The following is a 13,665-nucleotide window of genomic DNA, read 5'->3' as shown; positions in this document are numbered from 1 at the left end:
CCTCCTGTCCTGTTTTGTGTTCTTGTTTTTATCCATCTCAGCAAGCCTATGAGTGCAGCAGACACCAGCATTGGTTCCTTTCCACAGCCTGTAATCTAATTTCTCTCACTATAATGTTCCAATTACACTCAAAGCTGCGCAGTGATTGTGCACACAAACATGCAAAGCCTGTCCCAAGCTGGTCCTTTTGCAGTGCTGCAGTTTGGGTTCAGTCATTTGCACTGTAATTTTTGTGAGTGGTTAGAATGTAGATTAAATCTCTCTGTGTATGTTTTTTAATCAGGGTTTGTTTACTTTGGAGAAGAAGAAGATGGGAAATAAAATACTGAATGGTGCTGTCTCTGTGCTAGTTGGAGGCTAATTGGAATATTTTAGTGAGATAAATTAGATGACAGGCTGTGAAAAGGAACCAGTGCTGATGTCTGCTGCACTCATGGGCTTGTGAGATGGATCAAAACAAAGCCCAACATAGATAAGACAGTGTGTGTGTGTCTGTGCTTTTCTTCCTTTGCTGTGTAACACAACTAATTCTGCCTCTAACCCCCCTTGCTGATGCTCTAAACTCACCTTGTGTGTAAGGCAAACTCTGGGATAAGGCAGAGGGGCGGAAAGAAGGTGGCAGGGTGGTTGGGAGCCCCTCCTGGGCACTCTGGTTTCTGGCAGGGCTGCTGTGTTTTTGTGTTACCTTTACTTTGTCTATGTCTGTCTGTAGCTGTAACTGTTGTAACTCTCTGCTTGTATCTTGTGCTGAGCTGTGAATATAAAGCTTCATTCCTTAACTCCCAGCTGGCTGAGTCTAGCCTGGGTGATTTCATAAGAGTGGGGGGCCAGGGAACTCCCAAGCCATCACACCACACAACTGTCCTAGGTGCACTTAAGTTTGTCTCTCTGAAGCTGTGCTGCTGTGCTTCTTTATTCTGTAAGCTCAGGGTAATTTTTATCCTGTTTTAATTTGCTGAATGTGGTTTGTGTTCTCCTGTCTTTAGTGGCAGAAGTAACACTAATGAATTCAGTGGGGTAAATAGGTATATGTGTCAGCATATCTAAAGTCAGTTGTGTGTAGTGCTGAGCTGTGAATATAAAGCTTCATTCCTTAGCTTTCCAGCTGCCTGAGTCTAGTCTGGGTGATTTCCTAAGAGTGGGGGGGGGGCAGGGAACTCCCAAACCACCACAGTTTGTTTCCTAACATCTTCACCCTGCAGATCAGATACTGTTGGAAGTTTAGATCTGGCCTTCTTTAGGAATTATCCCAAGCATACTCCCAAATGTCTCAGCTCCTTAATCTATGTTTTATTTTGAATGTTAATGCTTAGTTGGTGTGTGGCTTAGCCTTGCCCAAACTGCAGCTCCTCTGCTCTTGAAACCAGCATTGTGCTGTTTCACAAGCTTGTCAGGTGAGAGCATTAAGACTTCATTTCTTCTTAGCTATTCACAGCAGTGTGTTGAATTTATAGGTCAATAGCTTCATAAAAAAACTTTTTTTGCTTTATTACTGCTCTGTCTGCAAGATCCTTTCTAGTCTTTCCTAAACCAGTTTGGTTTTAAGATCTTAGTAGCATGCTAATATGTAAGTCTGTGAAGATCTTTCCACAATGCACAAAACAAAGAGTATATCCAGAGTGTTTCCAAGCAGATCCCTGCAGAGCAATGCAGATAGCTCAGAAGGAATAAATCAGTCCTGAGCACAGTTAGAGCTCCAGGTGTAGGTTTGTGAGGAAAGCAGAACAGCACAAATCTCTAGCTTGAGTTGTAAGTTCTTCACCTGTGTAAAGGTTGCTCATTTCAGCATCCCATTGCTTGTTCTAGAGCATTTCATCCTCACGAAGTAGAAGCTCATCCCTGCTGCCACCTGGGACAGTTAGTGCTGCATCTCCCAGCAGCCAGAAACACCTGAATCAAAGTGGGCCAACTGTTGTAACCATCACACATCACAAGTCACCTGCAGCTGCTCGAAGAGCAAAGAGCCAACGTTCTGGTCAGCTCCATGAAGTCAGGGAGGTAAGAGATAAAACTCTGCTGTAACTTATAAATGCTTCTTTTGCTTCAGAATAAGCCATGAAGCCTGAACAATTTAACATTCTCTTTCTCTTCCTACCTTGTGCTGTGACTGTTTCATTTTGATCCTCTCACTGAGCAAAAGGTGACCTTAAATTCTGGCTCAGCTCAAAGTCTGCTGTATAGAGGCTGTTTGATGCTGGCAGCGAAGTTAATGTGTCCATGCTTAACACCAGGAAGGAGGTTGGTCGCCGCTCCCGGACTTCACAGTGGTGCTGCAGTGATGGAGAAATGTCTCTTTGAAGCTTCGTAGCTTGCAGATTGGAAAGAGAGCCCTGAAGCATTTAGTTATAACTAGAAAGGACCCAGTGTTAATAGGACTGATGAATGAGTATGGAGGAGGGCACAGCTCTCCAGACTCAGCAGTTTTTCTACATGGCTGTAGGCTGAACTTTGCCATCAAGTTTCTGCTTCTGGCCTTGTGATGGAAGAGTGCCTTCTCTTCATTAACCACAGGAGACACACACAAGAGAGCATGTTTCTTTCAGAGTTTAAGAACTGGGACTCATATGCCAGTTTTAAGTGTGTCTTCCAATTGTCAAATGAAACTGGGTAGGGCTGAAAGGAATTTGAGAGACTTGCTGATTGTCATAAGCTGTGAAGAGAAGAAGTGAACAGGTGCAGAAAAGTACACTTGGGAAGGAAGAAATAAATGCTAGCAAAACAGAGAAGAAGTGGCTAGGTATCAGCCCTGCAGAAAAGGCCTGGGCTTTGCTGACTCATTTGTTTGCAGTGCATTGCAGTGTGCTGTCACTCCAAAAAGGCAAATATTACAGGACTCTATTTTCGGGAAGATTTATTTTGCTGTGTTTGATGTGAGTGATACCTCAGCTGCTGCACTAAATCCTGAGAGAGCAACTTAAAGGACTGCCATAAAAACCATAATCAGATGAGATGTGCTTATGATGGAATGTTAAAAAAGAAATGCTTGTGTTTCAGGGAGGGAAAATGGTACTGAGCGAAATGATGCTTAAGAAAAGCCTGTGAGGAGATGTCTGAACTTTACCTTTCTGTGTAATGTGTGTGTGCTGCTTCCTAGAGAAGAGCATCCTGGAGGGAAAGTCAGCCATTCCTCTCTCTTTCCCAGTTCCTTGTAGAAAGTGGCAGCTCAGTTATCTCAGCTCCATCTTGTGAAAGGGAAGTCTGTTGTTCCAGATTAAGGACGGAGACAGATTTCATTTCAGTGCCATGCTCTGTGCATTTCATTCTCCCTGCTTTTCCAGAGTGAATGCAGTAGACCTGGGTGTGTGCTGCTTGCTTTATATGACCTTATTGCTGTCTACAACTACCTGAAGGGTGGTTGTGGCCAGGGGGAGCTTGCTCTCTTCTCTCAGGTGGCCAGCACCAGAATGAGAGGACACAGCCTCAGGCTGCGCCAGGGGAAATTTCGGCTGGAGGTGAGGAGAAAGTTCTTCCCTGAGAGAGTCATTGGGCACTGGAATGGGCTGCCTGGGGAGGTGGTGGAGTCGCCGTCCCTGGGGCAGTTCAAGGCAAGGTTGGATGTGGCACTTGGTGCCATGGTCTGGCCTTGAGCTCTGTGGTGAAGGGTTGGACTTGATGATCTGTGAGGTCTCTTCCAACCTTGGTGATACTGGGATACTGTGATACTGTGATATTCAGGGAATGTTTTTGCTCCCTATGTGAGTTGTCAGGTTCATGTAACTAAAAGGGATGGATGTGGGATGGACTGCTAAACTGTGCTCACCATTATTTCTGGCCTAGCAAGGTGCTTTACCAGGGAGAGACCTGATAACCGTGGACTGTGGCTGCAGTAATACTGCTGAAGTCTGCTCCTGTGACTTTGCTAGACAGTTGCCTAAAATGACATCTGCTTTTGCTTCTACATGTATAAAAGATAGGCTTCTGGTATTTCATTTATGGCACTTTGTGGTTGATTCTTTTAACTGGAGTCCAACCATTGACTAGATCATTGAATCGTTAACCCAGCACTGCTAAGTCACCACAAAATCATGTGTCTAAGTAGAATCACAGAATCAACCAGGTTGGAAGAGATCTCCAAGATTATGCACTCCAACCTAGCACCCACCCCTAGCCAGTCAGCTAGACCATGGCACTAAGTGCCCCAGCCAGGCTTTTCTTGAAGACCTCCAGGGACGGTGCCTCCACCACCTCCCTGGGCAGCCCATTCCAATGGGAAATCACTCTCTCTGCACATCTACACTCTCTCCACATCTACATGACTCTTAATGCCATCAGTGGTGGTGATACCACCACTTCCCTGGGCAGCCTGGTCCAGGGTTACAACTCTTTCAGTGAAGAAATTTTGCCTGATGTCCAACCTCAGCCTCCCCGGACACAACTTGAGGCAGTTTTCTTGTCTTTTCACTTGTTACTTGGGAGAGAGACCATCCTCCAGAATTTCACTGGGACGAGGCTGGGGAGAGGCCTTGAGCACAGCCCTATGAGGAGAGGCTGAGGTTGCTGGGATTGGTTAGCCTGGAGAAGAGGTGGCTCAGGGGAGACCTTATTGCTGTCTACAACTACCTGAGGGGTGGTTGTGGCCAGGAGGAGGTTGCTCTCTTCTCTCAGGTGGCCAGCACCAGAACAAGAGGACACAGCCTCAGGCTGTGCCAGGGGAGATTTAGGCTGGAGGTGAGGAGAAAGTTCTTCCCTGAGAGAGTCATTGGACACTGGAATGGGCTGCCCGGGGAGGTGGTGGAGTCGCCATCCCTGGAGCTGTTCAAGGCAGGACTGGACGTGGCACTTGGTGCCATGGTCTGGCCTTGAGCTCTGTGGTAAAGGGTTGGACTTGATGATCTGTGAGGTCTCTTCCAACCCTGATGATACTGAGAGTACTGCCCTTAATCACTGTGCCTTGTTTCTGCTTATTTTAACCTTTGAGGTCATTCTGTCCCTTAGTCCTAAGGGCCTTCTGCTCTTCTTGTCCTGGTTTCAGATCAGTTCATTATATGCTTATTCAGCCTAGAAGTTTTTAACTCTGTTTTTCTGGCACCACCACCCCTACTGAACACAATAAATTAAAGATCAGAGGGCATTGTTTTGATCCTGTTTGATCAAATGCTCCATATCATATCTAAGTCATCTGTTACCTGTCGATGGATGCTGCTCAGAAGAAGAGATGTTGCCTCACAGGTAACGATACCCCTGTGTCTGCATTTTGCATGCTCTATCCATTGCACTCTGTTTTGTCTGAAAACAAACAGAGTTACACATTTTCTGCTTTAATTAGCAAGGTTTGGAGTACAGCAGATCATGTTTCCACTCCAAAACAGATAATGAAACAGTCCTTGCCAAAAACCCAAATTAAAACCAGCTTCTTGTCTACTGGTAGTGAAGAAAAGACAGCAGAAAGCCCTCGGGGCACTTGTGTGTCCACTGAAGTCAAGAGAAAGTGAATGAGGCCTTAAGTGTTAATCCAGCTGGTGGTATTTACATGGCATAGAACACGCTGGTGTAAGTTGTGCTGCTGCTGTTTAAGCACACTTAGTTTGTTTCTGAATGGAGAGATACTGTAATGAATTAGTGTTCCTGGTACATTTAACAGCTTAGTTGCAGCTGAGCTGACTGATGCTGAAAGGGTTGCTTCCAGCTGGTTTTTAATAGGAGCCATTATACTTTGTTTAGAGGCATCAAACCTGTAACAGTATAAACCAGTTCTGGACTTAGCATGAGGAGTAAAGGCACAGCTGCAGATGTTATGGTTACCCTGTCTTCTGAGCTGAGATTGGCTCCAGTTGTAGAAGTGTGTGTGCTTTCTACCCCAGTGCAAGCATGCAGAAGTGTTCTGTCCTGAGGTTGGCAGCTGCCCATATCCTTATAGCCAACGGGTGAATGTAGAGTTTCTGGAGCAGATAAATTGTGTGTCCCGGGGTGGTTTCTTTAGAGGATGTTCGACTGGTAAAAGTCTCATCTCCTACATCTCTTTATTCTTCCTGAAGTTGTTACTGCAGAGATCAACAAAAACTGGTCTCCTCAGGGCATAAATGGGTGCCTGAACGTCTGGCAGTGTCAGGCAGCAAGTGTGCATGCACTTCAGGAGGCAGCATTGGCTCTCACTTTGGGGATGAGGAAATGTGAATTATTCCACTGCTGCAGTGCATTAATTACTACATCCATGAGTGGTTTGTGTTCTCTCAGCCTTTGCCTTGCCTTAGCAGTATGTTTGAGCTTTCTAAGAATCATAGAATCATAGAATCAACCAGGTTGGAAGAGACCTCCAAGATCACCCAGTCCAACCTAGCACCCAGCCCTATCCAGTCAACCAGACCATGGCACTAAGTGCCTCAGCCAGGCTTTTCTTGAAGACCCCCAGGGACGGTGCCTCCACCACCTCCCTGGGCAGCCCATTCCAATGCCAATCACTCTCTCTGTGAAGAACTTCTTGCTAACATCCAGCCTATACCTACCCTGGCACAACTTGAGACTGTGTCCCCTTGTTCTATTGCTGATTGCCTGGGAGAAGAGGCCAACCCCCACCTGGCTACAATGTCCCTTCAGGTAGTTGTAGACAGTAATAAGATCACCCCTGAGCCTCCTCTTCTCCAGGCTAAACAGGCCCAGCTCCCTCAGCCTCTCCTCATAGCATTTGTGCTCCAGGCCCCTCACCAGCTTTGTTGCCCTTCTCTGGACATGTTCCAGCACCTCAACATCCTTCTTGAATTGAGTGGCCCAGAACTGAACACAGCACTCAAGGTGTGGTCTAACCAGTGCTGAGTACAGGGGAAGAATAACCTCCCTTGTCCTACTGGCCACACTGCTCCTGATGCAGGCCAGGATGCCATTGGCTCTCTTGGCCACCTGGGCACACTGCTGCCTCATCTTCAGCTTACTATCTATCAGTACCCCCACGTCCCTTTCCTCCTGGCTGCTCTCCAGCCACTCAGTCCCCAGCCTGTAGTGCTGCTTGGGGTTGTTGTGGCCAAAGTGCAGAACCCTGCACTTGGCCTTGTTCAATCTCATCCCATTGGCCTCTGCCCACCCATCCAGCCTGTCCAGGTCCCTCTGCAGGGCTCTCCTACCTTCCAACAGATCAACACCTGCTCCTAGCTTGGTGTCATCTGCAAACTTACTGATGCTGGACTCAATGCCCTCGTCCAGGTCATCAATAAAGATATTGAACAGGACTGTGCCCAGCACTGATCCCTGGGGCACACCACTAGTGACAGCTGCCAACTGGATGTGGCACCATTCACCACCACTCTCTGAGCTCTGCCATCCAGCCAGTTCTTGATCCAGCACAGAGTGAATCTGTCCAAACCATGAGCTGCCAGCTTGGCTAGGAGCTTGTTATGGCAGACAGTGTCAAAGGCTTTGCTGAAGTCCAAGTAGACTACATCCACAGCCTTCCCCACATGCACCAGGCAGGAACCTGATCATAAAAGGAGATCAGGTTGGTGAGGCAGGACCTGAATGCACAGAAGTTACACCTTCCTAAACTGAGCCTTGTCCTGTGCATTTGGTTTTCTATTCCTGCAAAGCCTGAGTCATCCTGAATTGCAGGTGCCCAGGCAGGGAGAATTCAGATTGCCAGGGGAACCAGAGAGCAGCTGTTGTAATCTGATTATACTGAGTGTCCATGTGGGTTGTGTCTGGAGTCAGCATGGATTCTAAGTTCTGATTTTATCTTTGTTACCCTCCTGCACATCTGAAAAATATACATGGTGCAAATAGGGCTTCTTTTCATTAGCTTCTCTCAGCCTGTAGTTTACTAGCAGTTGGAAGCCTGACCTCAGTGCCAGGCAAGACAATGGAGCAGATCAGCCTGAGTGCAATCACACAGCACCTGCAGGACGGGCAGGGCAGCAGGCCCAGCCAGCACAGATTTAGGGAGGGCAGGTTTTGCTTCACCAACCTGATCTCTTTTTATGACCAGGTGACCATCTGGTGGATGTGGGGCAGGCTGTGGATGGAGTGTACCTGGACTGCAGCCAGGCCTTTGGCAATGTCTGCCACAGCAAACTCCTGGCCAAGCTGGCAGCCCTTGGTTTGGTCAGGGGCACTCTGTGCTGGGTTAAGAATTGGCTGGAGGGCCAAGCCCAGAGAGTGGTGGTGAATGGTGCCACATCCAGTTGGCTGCTGCCACTGCTGGTGTGCCTCAGGGATCAGTGCTGGGCCCAGTTGTGTTCAGTGTCTTTATTGATGATCTGGACCAGGGGATTGAGTCCAGCATCAGTAAGTTTGCAGATGACACTAAGTTGGGAGCCTGTGTGGATCTGTTAGAGGGGAGGAGGGCTCTGCAGAGGGACCTGGACAGGCTGGACAGATGGACACATTCCAGTGCCATGAGTTTTAACAAGGGCAAGTGCCAGGTTCTGGAGCACAGCCCTGCGAGAAGAGGCTGAGGGAGCTGGGGGTGTGCAGCCTGCAGCAGAGGAGGCTCAGGGCAGAGCTCATTGCTGTCTGCAACTACCTGAAGGGAGACTGTAGCCAGGTGGGGTTGGGCTCTTCTGCCAGGCAAGCAGCAACAGAAGAAGGGGACAGAGTCTGAAGTTGTGCCAGGGGAGGTCTAGGCTGGATGTTAGGAGGAAGTTGTTGTCAGAGAGAGTGATTGGCATTGGAATGGGCTGCCCAGGGAGGTGATGGAGTCAGCATCCCTGGAGATGTTTAAGAGGGAGCTGGATGAGGCCCTTAGTGCCATGGTTTAGTTAATTAGAAGGGTTAGAGGATAGGTTGGACTTCATGGTCCTAGAGGTCTTCTCCAACCTGGTTGATTCTGTGGTTCTGTGACTGAGCATGTGCAAAAGCAGTGCTTCTCAGTCCTTTAGTAAAAGGCAGTTTATCCACAGGGGTTGACACAATACATAAGATAGCTACATTCAGAGTACTGCAGCATCTGCTTGCCTAAGCAACTGCAGGAGAGCTGAGGTTATTCTTTACAGTCATTAAAATATTTCCTGAAATTCTGACTTAAGAGTAGGTCCCCAAAGGAGCTTGAGAGGAGTTGATGTAAGGGGATTTTGCCTGCCCTCAAAATGTCACTTATTTTGTACATAAACTAGAATCCAGCAGCTCTGTTTCATGCACATGGGTCATGTATGAAAACCAGCATCCTGTATGTAAACAACCATCCCGGGCTTGGATTAAAAAAGCTCTGGCCAGCAGGAATAGGGAAGTGATTGTGCCCTTGTACTTGGCTTTGGTGAGGCCACACCTCAAGTGTTGTGTTCAGTTTTGGGCATCTTGGTACAAGAGAGATGTGGAGGTGCTGGAGCAGGTTCAGAGGAGGGCAATGAAGCTGGGGAAGGGCCTGGAGAATAAATCTTATGAGGAGTGACTGAGGGAGCTGGGGATGGTTAGTGTGAAACAGAGGAGGCTGAGGGCAGACCTCATTGCTGTCTGCAGCTACCTGGAGGGACATTGTGAAGAGGCTGCTGCTGGGCTCTGCTCACTGGGAACTGGAGACAGAACAAGGGGGAATGGCCTCAAGCTGAGGCTGGGGAGGTTTAGATTGGACATTAGGTAAAAAGTTTTTCATGGAGAGAGTGTTCAGGGAGTGGAATGAGCTGCCCAGGGAGGTGCTGGAGTCACCCAGCCTGGCTGTGTTTCAGGGTGGTTTGGATGTGGTGCTTAGGGCTATGGTTTAAGGTGAATCTTACAGAGTAGGGTTCTAGGCTGGATCTGGTGATGCTGAGGGGCTTTGCCAGCCTGCATGGTGCTGTGAGCCTGTGAAACAGCCTAACATAACATACATTTACCTGCATTGTTTGAAAGCTGCAGGGCTTTTCTCTTTCACAAAGTGCACAAATAATGCAGTACTTGCAATATAAAGTCCACAGCTTGAAAATGAAGCTGTACATAAAGTGTATTGGAGTAAATCTTCTCTCAGATCAGGGTGTCACAGGGTGCCACTGCCTTTCAGTGCACGTTTTTGGGTAGCTGGTTGGAGCAACAGTGATCTGTGTAGCAAACTCTGAATGTGACAGGGTGCACTTAGCTTGTACAGCTCTCTGTAATGACTCCAAGATGCATAGGCTGTTCTGTTAACCTCCACTCACATGCTGTTTTTATTAGACTAAGTAGGAAATACTTCTGCATGGTCTCAGTGGCAATAGATGCCAGTGTGATATTAGCTGGAGAGCCAAGCTGCACATGACAAACACAGAAAGGAAGCAAATGCCCTCTGGGAGAGAGTAGCCATAGAGATGGCTCATGTATAGTAAGTGTACCACTCAGTTTACATCAGTGTACACCTGTATCACAGAGCTTGTTGTAATTTTCACCTCCTTGGATAACACCCAAAGTGCTGCATGCTGCAACCAGAAATTGAGGAAGTGTTTTGATCTTCCAAGAAATAGGAATAGTGAACACTGTGGTGAACGTGGGGAAGGCTGTGGATGTAGTATACCTGGATGGGGCACTTAGGCCAGGGGCTAGTTGCTGAGTAGAAGGTTGGACTGGATGACCTTGGAGGTCCCTTCCAGCCTGGTTGGTTCTGTGATTCTATGGTGCTGAAATTGCATAAGAATGATTACTTGTGGGATGCTTTTTATAAACTGTGTTCTGAGAGCTGCATTCTGTGGTTAAAAGCACAGCAGCTTTCTTCCTGCTTGCCTAGATGGCAGCCTGTGGCTGTCCAAAATGTACTTGACCTTGCAAGTTCCTTCCTTCTCTGACTTTTGGTTCTGGATCACTGGAAGCAACTCAGAATGGGGGAAATAACCTTGGCAGTCACTGTTTACTTTTTCTCTTCTCTATGGTTTCACTTTAAGATCCCAACATACTGCCAGCCTTGGAGTGACTGAGGGAGCTGGGGATGGTTAGTGTGAAACAGATTTCACTTTAAGATCCCAACATACTGCCAGCCTTGGATCATCTTTGCTAGTGACTGGTACGTCTCAGTGTGTGACTGTTAGTGGGCTATGGTTAATGTGGCAGTTGGGTTAGCAGTTGAAATGAGTTCCCAGTGGAGGAAGCCTGGCACTCACCAGCAGTGTTACTGTGCAGGGCTTGTACTGCCAGCCAGAGTCATGCCTTACCTACGCCTGCGGAGCAGCCACAGGCAGAAGGAAGATCTGTCACATCTCCTGCAGTAGATCCTGACCCTCCAGTGGCACAGTGATGAGTGCTGGATGGCTGCTGGTGGGTTTGCAGAGAATGTGTAGTGCACTCACTCCAGCCTAAGGGGAGCAGTAGTGCACACTGCTGCGTTTGTCTGATTCATGGTCTTGTGCTTGAGGACTGCTGGTGGCAGGCAGCTCTTACAGAAAAGCTTTAACTCCCACCTTATGGCCATGGCACAGTGCCATCGGTGCTCTTAGGAGAGCTGACACTGGCAGAGAGATTGCACTTTCCTCCAGGGCTGTAGCACTTTGGTTTGTTTGTGGATCTGCCTCTTTTAGAGGAAAAGAGGGTTTGTTTGGAGGGAAGAGGCGTTCCCCTCCTCAGATCTTCAGCAGCAAGAAGGAATTGCAGGAATAACAAATGCTGTGAGGATGGCAGGGAAAGCTTGCCTGGTTCCTTTTCTTCTTGGCAGTATGAAGCCGTTCAAGGGAAGCTGAGCACCTCAGGCTGTTGATTAGGATTAAAAGCACTCTGTAGTTTAGAAGATGCAAGATTGTCTGTCTGCTAAACATTTCCCTGGCACGGTCTGAAGCTTTTATCCTTCTCCATGGACACAAGGTCTTGCTGCAGTTTCTCTCCCCCTTCCCGTTTCCGTTTGAGCATTTGCTAACTTGTTTCTCAGGTGAGGAACGTGACACTGAGCAGACAAAGCATGCATTTAGCCTGAGCTCTGGCACCGGCATCACAGAGAACTCTGCTAACCAGACTGCCTGAGGGAGCAGAGGGAGCACATGCTTTGTTTTGTCCTCATGTGGAAGAGCTGTTGTGGTGAGATTTCTGGATGTGTTCCTGGAGGTCTGGCCAGAACTGCTAGGTCCAGAGAAGGGCAACAAAGCTGGGGAGGGGCCTGGAGCACAGCCCTGTGAGGAGAGGCTGAGGGAGCTGGGGGTGTGCAACCTGCAGAAGAGGAGGCTCAGGGCAGACCTCATTGCTGTCAGTAACTTCCTGAAACGAGGCTGTAGCCAGGTGGGGTTGGGCTCTGCTGCCAGGCAAGGAGCAACAGAACGAGGGGACACAGTCTCAAGCTGTGCCAGGGGAGGTCTAGGCTGGATGTTAGGAGGAAGTTGTTGTTAGAGAGAGCTGCCTAGAGGTGAGCAGGCAGGCAGAGGTGCCTATGGAGTTATGAACTGCTGGAGCCAGATGTGTCCTTGGTGCATGATCTCTAGCATGTTACAGGGGAGCTTGGTGGTACAGAGTTCTGTGGGTTCTCAGCACTGAAAGAATATAAGTATATCCTCTATCTATCTATCTATCTATCTATCTATCTATCTTTTTTTCCTAGGGGCTTTTGGAGTCTTTTATGCACATGAGTATTCCTACTATAAAATGGAAATGGGCTGCCCAGGGAGGTAGTGGAGTTGCCATCCCTGGAGGTGTTTAAAGGGAGAGTGGATGTGACATTGAGGCTATGGTCTAGTGATGAAGGCTGCTGGGATGAAGGTTGGACTGGATGATCCTGGTGGTCCTTTCCCAGCATAGTGATTCATAGTGATGAGAAGTTGTGCTGAGGGCTTTGGGTTAGTCAAGAACTTGGTTTAGTCAAGTCATTTGGTTTTGTCAGTGTGAAACTAATGACTGGACTCGATGAGCTTGAAGGGCTTTTCCACTCTGAGGAATTCTGTAGAGGGATTCAATATCACAGTATCACAGCATCATCAGGGTTGGAAGAGACCTCACAGATCATCAAGTCCAATATGTGTGAAGAGCAATACCAAAAAAGGAATATGGTAGGTGCTAAAATTCAGATGGCTGATGTGTGTATCAGATTGTAGCTGGGGAGGTCTGAAGAGTTTTGCTCAGGTTTTATATTCCAGAAGAATGTTAGGAAGAGTTGAAGTGTTTAAATGATTACCCTGAAAATCAGAATTGGTGACACTACTTGTTTTCTTGGCCAGGCCCACTTGCCCTCTATGACAAAGGGAGAATATCTGCTTGCCCTTTGAAGTAGTATGCTGATGTAATTCTTCCTTTGCTTCAAGGACCTGGAAATCACTGTGTCTCGAGAAGTGGCCCAGAGGCAGCTGTGGTCAGGTAGTTTTGCAGATAGCTTGAAGCTGATGTTTGCTTTAGATTGTTGTGGTGGTCTGTGTTAGGTGATATCACAGTATCTCAGGATTGGAAGAGACCTCACAGATCATCAAGTCCAACCCTTTTACCACAGAGCTCAAGGCCAGACCATGGCACCAAGTGCCACGTCCAGTCCTGCCTTGAACAGCTCCAGGGACGGCGACTCCACCACCTCCCCGGGCAGCCCATTCCAGTGTCCAATGACTCTCTCAGGGAAGAACTTTCTCCTCACCTCCAGCCTAAACCTCCCCTGGCACAGCCTGAGGCTGTGTCCTCTTGTTCTGGTGCTGGCCACCTGAGAGAAGAGAGCAACCTCCTCCTGGCCACAACCACCCCTCATATGGTGTAGGATCAGTGATTCTGACCCCACCTGGAGTCCTGGGTGCAGTTCTGGAGCCCCCAGCACAAGCAGGACATGGAAGTGTTGGAGCAAGTTCAGAGGAGGCTACCAAGATGCTGAGAGGGCTGCAGCAGCTCTGCTGTGAGGACAGGCTGAGAGAG

General features: G+C 48.1%; 1 protein-coding gene across 1 annotated transcript in view; it reads left to right on the top strand.

Moving 5' to 3' along the window:
* OSBPL10 (oxysterol binding protein like 10) overlaps nucleotides 1-13,665 on the top strand; it is a 162,363-nt gene that overhangs the window by 58,173 nt on the left and 90,525 nt on the right. The window contains exon 4 of the mRNA XM_064169540.1: nucleotides 1,807-1,998. Within this exon, the coding sequence (XP_064025610.1) occupies nucleotides 1,807-1,998 (192 nt within the window). The remainder of the gene's footprint in view (nucleotides 1-1,806; nucleotides 1,999-13,665) is intronic.

Source organism: Pogoniulus pusillus, chromosome 32, assembly GCF_015220805.1.
Source record: "Pogoniulus pusillus isolate bPogPus1 chromosome 32, bPogPus1.pri, whole genome shotgun sequence".
Lineage (NCBI taxonomy): Eukaryota > Metazoa > Chordata > Aves > Piciformes > Lybiidae > Pogoniulus > Pogoniulus pusillus.
Note: the sequence above shows the minus strand (reverse complement) of the source record. Positions and strands in the feature narration are given on the sequence as shown.